Source organism: Zingiber officinale, unplaced genomic scaffold (genome assembly GCF_018446385.1).
Source record: "Zingiber officinale cultivar Zhangliang unplaced genomic scaffold, Zo_v1.1 ctg242, whole genome shotgun sequence".
Classification (NCBI taxonomy): domain Eukaryota; kingdom Viridiplantae; phylum Streptophyta; class Magnoliopsida; order Zingiberales; family Zingiberaceae; genus Zingiber; species Zingiber officinale.
In genome coordinates this window covers 278,208-288,952 of record NW_024589914.1, presented here as the reverse complement: position 1 = coordinate 288,952, position 10,745 = coordinate 278,208, and the positions used below count along the sequence as shown (strand labels likewise).

The 10,745-nt window shown below is 33.7% G+C and overlaps 1 protein-coding gene across 1 annotated transcript; it reads right to left on the bottom strand.

The window, feature by feature from the left end:
* Window positions 1-213: 213 nt before the first annotated feature.
* On the bottom strand, window positions 214-10,520 carry LOC122037186. Its single transcript, XM_042596647.1, has 3 exons — window positions 10,250-10,520; window positions 1,358-1,431; window positions 214-984 (listed from the first exon to the last, which is right to left on the bottom strand). Exons 1-3 carry the CDS (start codon window positions 10,508-10,510, stop codon window positions 831-833), a joined length of 489 nt encoding a protein of 162 aa, XP_042452581.1. The 5' UTR covers window positions 10,511-10,520; the 3' UTR covers window positions 214-830.
* Between the last annotated feature and the right edge of the window lie 225 nt (window positions 10,521-10,745).

Here is a 10,745-nt window from a genome sequence, read left to right as displayed (position 1 = left end):
GGGTCGAAATTTTAAACCTTGACATATATTGTAGTCCAATCTTCGAAACTTCAAAAAAAAAACTCATGATGAACACTTCATGGAAACATACTAATTATAGCATTTCAAATGATTAGAGAGGAAAAAGAAACAAAATCAACCAACCTTGGACATTCTGGCTTTCAATCTCGAGCAACTTGGAACAATTTTTAGAACTCAAAAACAAAAAATTCTCTAAATACTTCACATTGTTGAAATATCAATAACACAATATAAAAAGCAAAAACTACAAAGTGGGAAAAAAACAAAAGAGGCAACATAACATATGTGATAAATTTACAAGACTGGATGTCATGAGTTGAAGAGGCAACATAACATATGTGATAAATTTACAAGACTGGATGTCATGAGTTGAAGAGGCAACATAACATATGTGATGATTTACAAAACTTAATGTCCAGGGCATGAGAATGGATCCAATCTAGTGGCCAAATTTTAGCATAAAGTTAAGAAAGGCTTTATTCTTTGAGTTATCATTGACGAAGCATTTATCATATTTGGCATTTATCATGTGCTTTCAATCCATCAATTCTATGATTGACAACTACAATTACCAAGGTAATGAAAAAAGAACAAAAATTCCAGGCAATAAAAAAATCAATTAATTTTGCACAACCCATTTCAATAGATAAAAGAACAAAAATTCCTATATGAAATAAAAAATTAAAAGGTAAATTGGTTGTAATAAAAAGAAATTCCAATTCAAAAATGATTACCTCCTTTTCATAGCATTAAGTAATTGATCTACCAGCCACAATGAAACAACCTTACCAGATGGGAGTGAAGTGGATTTACAGCTGCATTTTGAATCTATATTGAAGCTTTGCACTGCCTGCCGACAACTGGGACACCATGTGGCCCACTGAAATGCCTCCCAGAATCCCCAAACAACCATGAAGACCTGGAAGTGCTGCTGATGAGGCCAGTGATGAGACAACACGAGTCCTGTGATAGTGGGAACAGCCGGACAGAATAGTCAGCCACTTGCACAACAGCAAGCAGATAATGACTGCAACATCAACATTTCACTACAACATAGAAGATATTGGGGAGAATGACCTATGGACCCTGGTGTGCACAGATGGTCAGAACCAGAAAGACATGTGTCCACCTGGGACAGTAACAATTTCGAACTATCCCAACCTCTGGCAGTATCAAATGAGGAAATATCTGAATCAGATTCTAAGAAAGGTTCCACATATACTCATGTGTCGACTGCATACACTATTTAGTGTAGCTCATGTGTCAAAAAAAAGAATTAGAAAGCATGGTTATTTACAAGATAACAATTAATTCATTGGCAATGAGAATGTAATACCTTTTTGTTCTGAGCATAAATGTCTCTTCTTGTTCTAGTTTGGAAAGCATTTTCTCTAAATAGAACATATCAACCTATCAAAAAGCATTAGATTATAAGCAGCTAGGTGAATGCATCTTATTCAATTCAAAGCCTGCACCTTCAAAAAAAAATATAAGCAATGAAAAAATTGAAAAGCCATACACATCTAGTGAAGTATGTAAGAAATGATAGCATTATCCCATTCTCAAGAACAGAAATCACTCGAGCATTAACCATCATGCCTAGAACCAATAATAAGTCAACTGAAATTCCTTTAAGATCTTTAACCTATGATAGAAAATATCAAGACATAAGGTAGAAAAAACTGCATATGGAAAAAAAAAAATCAAGATTGAACTTAGACACCGTCGAGTACTTACTTTCCTAGAGAGAAATAGGCAAAAGAAAATTTCCCGCCAAGAATGACCAACCATAAAAGTACATATCTAAAATATGAAATATCATATATCATCAAACAGAATATCATTGACAAGATCTGAAAGGCATTTAAAGTTCAAATAGCAACTAAAGAACCAATAGGCCAAAACAAAGAACAAAAAATAAAACTAGAATCATAGAAGTTAACTTACCTTGTATATATGTTCATATGATTAGAATTTAAAACAGCAAAGAATTATTTCTCATGACTGAAATACTACAACAATGACATATCAATAGATCTTTAGACAATAGTGGTATAGCACTAAATATCACAATTTGTTCATTACATTCACTCATAAGATTAATATTAAATTTGAGTAATTATTACTAGAAAAGGCAAAATTTTGATAACACAATAGAAAAGAAATTCCTTTTAATTATAATCCTAATATCAATCAAACTAATTGTTAAATCATAAGCATTATTTCAAACCACAAATCGAATATGAGTGCTCGAGTGATCAATACGAAACATCACAAAGGTTGTTTAATTGGAAAGATAGTCATCCTAAGTAGAAACAGTTGAGAAGCAAGAAATCTAGGTAAAAGAATTGGAAAGACAACCACTAGAATTAATTGAAAACCAAGATTCAATGATGATAAAGGAAATCATCATAAGGAACTTGAAGTGAATCAAAATAGTACATTCAAAAACACATAAAGGATGATGATTTTGTCCATGCTCTTTGCATACATGTTGCTAGGAAGAAAAGAACTTAATATAGTCAATAGTCCTCTCAATACATATCCATCCAACATAATAATCTTCCTTGAGGAAGAAAAAAAACAAGTGTCAATTACTAGGAACAAGAAGACGACACAAATTGAACACTCAAAGAAAGCCAAGAAGGTATGAAAAAAGATTATCTGGAGCAATCATCCAATCACATAAATCCATTAAGCGATGACAGAATTAAATTCTCACAAGGAATCCAACAAAAGGATTATATGCAACATAAATTCCAATGAAAAAGATATATATTCTAAAAGCAGTAAAACTGGAACCATGGAACCATCATGCAGTGCTTTTACTTAAACCAAGTGTATCAATTTTGATAAGCATATTAGTAATTATTAATGAAGGGGTGATAAAACATAGAAAAAAAGATATAATAACAAAAGTATGACAATATATTAAGGAATAATAAATTCGAAAGTAATAATCTAATGTGAAAGGACATACATATAAATAAAAGATAGCAAAAGAAGCAACTGAAAACCAAAGAAAACGACAAAATATTTGGGTAACATCAGTAGGATATCTAGAACACCTACATCATAAATGTTGGTTAGCATGAACATAAACAAACAAGTGCATAAGAATTTACTTTCTATAAACTTCAACACAACATAAGTAGGACCTAAGGCTAAGAACCTACTTAATTGTCAGCGAATTCACACTATTATTGAAGGCAATGATTATTAATTCGGGAATAGAAATTTATTAACAACATGTGACTAAGAAGAGGACAAACAAAATATCAACATCAAATAGGAAAGATGTAAATTTAAAATGCAGAAATACAAAAAATCATAGGATTCAATAACCCAAAAATAATGATAACAATGAGTTTGGTAGACTAAATATGAGCTAACTGGTGAGAGGAACTAGATCCTTGGACGTGATGAAAATAATAAAAATGTTAAGAATACTAGAATATCCATTTCATTTGGACCGAGATGAAAGTACTCGATCTCGCGGCTAAGAATACGAATAAGAATGTCCAGAATATCCATTTCATTTGGACCGGGGAGAAAAATAAAAATAATATTGTACTAGAATTATAATCCAATTGAGAAAAGGAGCTTAATCTCACGTCCTAGATAAATAAGAAGAAAAATGCCTAGAATGCCTGAATACCAACAATCCACTGTTAAGAATAAGAATACCACCAGAATACTTATTAAATATGATCCATCTCAACCAATGGGAGGAGCTCAATCATTATATCAGGATAATAATAAGAAAATTAGAAATATCAGAAGTCCAATAATGTCCCAACAGAGAAAAGGAGTTTGATCCCTTTGTCGTAAGAAATCAAACTAGAAAATCATAAATACCAGAAGTGCAATAACATCCCAATAGAGCATATCAATAATGTCCTAGCCAAGGAGAGGAGCTTAATCCCTATATCAGAAGGATAATAATGAGAAAGCCAAGAATGCCAAAAGTCCAATAATGTCCCGACAGGGGAAAGGAGTTCGATCCCTTGGTCGAGAGGATGATAACCAGAAAACCAAGAATACCAGAAGTCCAATAATGCCTCGACCGGAGAAAAGAGTTTGATCCCTTGGTCGGGAGGATGATAACCAGAAAACCAAGAATACCCAAAGTCCAATAACGTCCCCGACCAGGGAAAGGAGTTTGATCCCTTGGTTGGGAGGATGATAAAACCAAGAATACCAAAAGTCCAATAAGATGAGAAAACCAATCCGCTGGGGATATTTGTAAAAAGAGCTTTGCCCGGGGATATGTCAATGATATCAGAAAGTCAAAATCAGTAGACAATATCAAGTAAGTCTAATAGAATAAGAATTTCAATCACACCAGGATATAGTAAGTGAAAAACCCAATAAAATCTGAAAAACTAATGTTACTGTGAGGTCTATTAGTAAGATCAGAGAACCAATCCCCTAGGAGAATATTAATAAGATATGGATAAAATTATCCTGCTCAGGGTGCAGACCAACACAATCAGAGAAACTAATCCCGTTATTGGGGAATACTAGAAGTAAAAGGGATTGGCTAATCCCTTTGATAAGATAAGAAATACAATCCCTCATGGTGATGTATTATAAGATATTATAGCTTAGAGCTACTATTCTCATATAAATAGAGATTCTGCTATAGGCAATTATTAGTAGAGACTCCCTATACTTCAACCAATATAGAATATTGTAGGTTGACATGCTTTTCGGCTTAATCAATTTGCTTCATTAACATATAATCTATATCTCCTATACAATAACAATCAAGCCTTATAGGCAGGGTCAGCTAACCTAAATCCTCTATGGAACTAAATATTCCCCTCTTACGTAAAGAGCGCAAAATATACAATAAAAAATAATGCAATTAAAACTAACCAATACCATTTTTCAACATGAATTCTCACTAAGACCATGCTAGCCATGTATAACAATGCAATACATACACATAATTTGCAAATCAATTAAGCTACTTGCTAAAATTAAGATAGCACCACTAATTCTCCTTCATATAAAAAATAATAAATTCAGAATGTATCCACCAAGCATCATGTGCATACATTTGTTGAGCCATTTAAAAGTTCAAATAGATGATTGATTGAACATATAATCAAAAACCAATCAACGTATGATCCATTTCAAAAAGAGCAACAAGGACTAACAAAACCTATATTGTATTAGTAAACTATTAACATAAGCAATTAGTGATCAAAGCTTAATCAAAATAGCCAAGAGTGAACTTAATTGACTCCTGATTATAAATTGTTTCGTTGAAATTAGCACAAGAATGTACCTAGTTAGATAGATCCTCATAATCAAATAGAAAGCACATACATATAAATAAAAGATAGCAAAAGAAGCAACTGAAAACTAAAGAAAACGACAAAATATTTGGGTAACAACTGATCGACGTGATGTTGAAAATGCACCATACATCGTTAGGATATCTAGAACACCTACATCATAAATATTGGTTATCATGAACATATATACAAACAAGTGCATAAGAATTTACTTTCTATAAACTTCAACACAACATAAGTAGGACCTAGGCTAAGAACCTACTTAATTGTCAACGAATTCACGCTATTATTGAAGGCAATGATTACTAATTCGGAAATAGAAATTTATTAACAACATGTGACTAAGAAGAGGACAAACAAAATATCAACACCAAATAGGAAAGATGTAAATTTAAAATGCATAAATACAAAAAATTATAGGATTCAATGACCCAAAAATAATGGTAACAATGAGTTTGGTAGATTAAATATGAGCTAACCGGTGAGAGGAACTAGATCCTTGGTCGTGATGAAAATAATAAAAATGTTAAGAATACTTGAATATCCATTTCATTTGGACCGAGATGAAAGGACTCGATCCCGCTGCTAAGAATAAGAATAAGAATGTCCAGAATACCAGAATATCCATTTCATTTGGACCGGGGAGAAAAATAATAATAATATCTGTATGTACTAGAATTATTATCCAACTGAGAAAAAGAGCTTGATCCCACGGCCATTAAGAAAAATGCCTATAATGTCTGAATACCAACAATCCACTGTTAAGAATAAGAATATCAAAATACTTGAGCACGATCCATCCCGACCAATGGGAGGAGCTCAATCATTATATCAGGATAATAATAAGAAAATCAGAAATACCAGAAGTCCAATAATGTCCCAACCGAGGAAAGGAGTTTGATCCCTTGGTCGGAAGGATGATAACTACCAGAAGTCCAATAACATCCCAATAGAGCAAATCAATAATGTCGAGCTGGAGAGAGCAGCACAATCCCTATACTGGGAGGATAATAATGAGAAAGCCAAGAATACCCTCCAATAATGTCCCGACAAGAGAAAAGGAGTTTGATCCCTTGGTCGAGAGGATGATAACCAGAAAACCAAGAATAGCAGAATACCAGAATATCTATTTCATTTAGATCGGGGAGAAAAGGAGCTTGATCCCATGGCCATTAAGATAAATAAGAAGAAAAATGCCTAGAATGCCTGAATACCAACAATCCACTATTAAGAATACGAATACCAGAATACTTGAATACGATCCATCCCGACCAATGGGAGGAGCTTAATCATTATATATCACAAGATAATAATAAGAAAATTAGAAATACCAGAAGTCCAATAATGTCCCGACCGAGGAAAGGAGTTTGATCCCTTGGAATCAAATTAGAAAACCAGAAATACCAGAAGTTCAATAACATCCCAATAGAGCATATCAATAATGTCCCGGCTAGGGAGAGGAGCTCAATCCCTACATCGGAAGGATAATAATAAGAAAGCCAAGAATACCAAAAGTCCAATAATGTCCCGAGACAGGGGAAAGGAGTTCGATCCTTTGGTCAGGAGGATGATAACCAGAAAACCAAAAATATCATATAAGTCCAATAATGTCCCAACCAGGGAAGAGAGTTCGATCCCTTGGTCAGGAGGATGATAACCAGAAAACCAAAAATATCATAAGTCCAATAATGTCCCAACCAGGAAGAGAGTTTGATCCCTTGGTCGGGAGGATGATAACCAAAAAACCAAGAATACCAGAAATCAAATAACATCCCCGATCATGGAAAGGAGTTTGATCCCTTGGTCGGGAGGATGATAACCAGAAAACTAAGAATACCAAAAGTCCAATAATGTCCCGACCGAGCATATCAATAAGGTATAATATTGAAAATATAGATAAGACTAGGAGACCCGAAGTCCAATAATGTCCCAGTCGAGGAAAGGAGTTTGATCCCTTGGTCGGAAGGATGATATAACTACCAGAAGTCCCAATAGAGCAAATCAATAATGTCCAGCTGGAGAGAGCGGCACAATCCCCATATTGGGAGGATAATAATGAGAAAGCCCTATACTTATGCTATTGGCAATTATTAGTAGAGAGACTCATTATCAAATTGCTTCATTAACTATAATCTATATCCCCTATACAAACAACAATCAAACCTTATAGGCGGGGTCGGCTAATCCAAATCCTCTATGGAACTAAATATTCCCCTCTTATGTAAACAGTTCAAAATATATAATAATAAATAATGCAATTAATACTAACCAATACCATTTTTCGACAAGAATTCTCACTAAGACTATTGATCCATGCTAAACCACATAACAATGCAAAACGTATCACTTAATTTACAAATCAATTAAGCTCCTTGCTAAAAATTCAGATAGCACCACTAATAAATTTAGAATGTATCCACCAAGCATCATGTGTATACATTTGGTGAGCCATTTAAAAGTTCAAATAGATGATTGATTGAACGTATAATCAAAAACCAATCAACGTATGATCCATTTCAAAAGGAGCTTAATCAAAATTGCCAAGAGTGAACTTAATTGACTCTGATTATATAGCTGATGAAAAATTGTTTCATTGATAGATCCTTGTAATAAATAGAAAGCACATATGAAACTAACTATTGTAAGAAGAAACTAGAGGACTCATTCTGAATTTCCTAAACTCACTTTCTATATTTACAAACCAATCAAGACCAGAAACATATGAGACAAAAAAAAGGTGAAATCACAATTAATTAAGCTAAAAAACCAACTACACAAATGTCAAAGCAACTATTATGAAAGCAATTAGAAACAAGAGCAAAAAAAAACCAGGATGTGAATGGCTGTTTTGTGCTCCTTGATGTACATATATTTCTGCAGACCAAGGAAACCAGGATTGGAGTATGACAACAACTGAATGAACATACATGAAGTCATCCCCAAACATTTTTCTGAATAAAAACAGCTGCTTCCAATTCTTCTACATGCAAAAAAATCTGGCCAAACATCGTAAGAAAAAACAAAGAAATCTCATATGCAATTTATGTTCACAGGATATTATTATATAACTTGAGGTAGTTTGATATCTCAATAGAATTATGCTATGCACATAAGGCGATTGATCAGTATATATAAAGAATTACAACCAAGAGAATAAAGTAGAAAAATTATATAGCCAAAAAGTGGAACTAATGTTATCACATTAATTCACATCTATCCTATGAAATTTAAAAATTATATCCACAACATGGATCAACTATTCAAATCATTAGTGACTACCACAATGCTCGTACTCTACAAAGAAGCTTGTTAATATTCCTTGGAATTCTTCAAAACACTACAGTTTTAAAAAAAAAGAGTAAACATTTGACGGCCCACAAAAGCTTCCACAATGCTATTTAATTAGACTTAGAATTATGCATTTTATAGAAAAAGAATTTGTGCAAAGTACCTCGGCAATAAGCTTGGACAGCAATTGCAGCAACTCTAGTAACAACAAACTCCCTGTATTGTCACAAATGTTCTAAAGTAGTTCTAAATGATCTTTGCAACATGTTCTGAAGTGGAGAGAAAGAAAGTACAATGGTATTTTGTTGCTTTATATTATCTCTTTGAAGATATAGAAATCCTAAAATTCCTTTCTGATATGACAAACTAACATTATCAGACATGAAGAAGGCAAAGGGACTATTCATGGAGGCAGAGCATGGACCTATCACAAACAACCTCAAAGAGTTGAATTACACCTAAGTTGCCTTAGACAACTTAGGCTTAGATTCTCAGTTCCATTAAATTATTAGGATGTCATAAGATAAATAGAAAAGAAATCTTGGAAGGGAAAAGAATATGCATACAAATTACTTACTACAAAAAATATTTTGAGGAAACTAATTGTCGAAGTATGTTATTAGGCTAACCCACATGTGTGTTGATTCAGACTAGAACTTTGAATTAACCTAACATTCTGTAATAAAATTTCTTATGACAACTGAGCATCACAAAAGGGAGTTTTCCCCCTTTTTCTTCAAGAGCAAATCATCTTTGTGTTCTGAGTTATCAAAGTTTGACACCATCATGTTGTGGTAAGTTAATAGGTATTATCTGTGAATGTATCTAGAAACCAAAAAAATAAAAACTCTACTAAAGTAAATTTAACACACATTGTTCACAAATCCTGCATTATTAAGAGACTTCCACAATAATTTAAATGGTAGAGTTTATAACTTAACCCACCCACTCACACTAGGAATTATCACCAAGTTATAGCTCTCTAAAAAGGTATAGCAAACATATTTAGATTTGGAAAATTCAACAAGAAATATTCATTCACATAATGTAAACATATAGAAAAATTGATAAGACAAGCTTTCTTGATTAAAGGGTTCCTCACGAATCTGTACCACATAATGTGAGCTGTAAAAATGAGTAAAAATGCAGTTAAGAGAAATCCAGGCACTCTAGATCCGAAAAAAAAATTACCACAGCACAAAAGATACTTGCAATAACCAAACCCATACGTCCTAAGTCAAAGAAACAAACACATGCATACGTTGGGAACCTAGTAAAATTACATCAACTTGTGTGACAAAAGTTACATTAACTCGCAGAAAATAACATGAATTTCAAAGGAAAAGAAGCAATAAAACAAAAGTTACATTAACTCGCAGAAAATAACATGAATTTAAAAGGTAAAGAAGCGATAAAAAACAAAGTGAATGTTTGCATAAATGTCTCTAGTACCCAGTACAAACCAAGAAAAGGAAACAAAAACAAAACGAAATGGGACATAAACGTGCAATTATGAGAATCACTACAATAAGCAGCCAATCACAACACTAGGGCATCGAACAAAAATGCCCAAATCCCACAGCAAGATTTCTGGCATCGGGAAAAAAACAGGGAGCAGGAAGCGGGATTGGTACCTTGCCCCCGGTGCCCATCACAGCTCGCCGTCGCTGTAGCTCCTCTTCACGCAACGAGTCGAGGGGAAAAGGGAGGAACCCGGAAAATTGGAAAATGGGCAGGAAGAAGGGGAGGAGGCGAGGAAGCGGGGTGGACGGGGTAGAAACGGGGGCGATGTGGGAGACGGAGGAGCCCGACTCAACCTCTTCTTTCCTTCGACTCCGTGTGGCGAGAAAGGGGGCGATGTGGGAGACGGAGGGGCAAAGCGACGCAACGGGCATGAGATTAAAGAGCGATAACGGTCACACGCAACGGGCATGAGACTTTTTAATTCACGCAAATCCTTTATTATTAATCGTAAATCAGTGAAAGAAATTTATTGATTTTGAAACGAAATAAAGATAAATTGATTGATGATTATAATTAAATAACTTAATTATGAAAATTTAAATCAATAATTTTAAATTAATTATAATTTAATAATAATTATATATTAAATTGTTTTTTTAAAATATT

Coding starts and splice junctions, on each gene's coding strand:
- LOC122037186 (XM_042596647.1), bottom strand. CDS start 10,510: ATGCCCGTTGCGTCGCTTTGCCCCTCCGTCTCCCACATCGCCCCCTTT. Junction 1,432..10,249: donor TGATGGGCACCGGGGGCAAG/GTACCAATCCCG, acceptor GCTTTTTGATAG/GTTGATATGTTCTATTTAGA. Junction 985..1,357: donor TTTATGCTCAGAACAAAAAG/GTATTACATTCT, acceptor CCACTATCACAG/GACTCGTGTTGTCTCATCAC.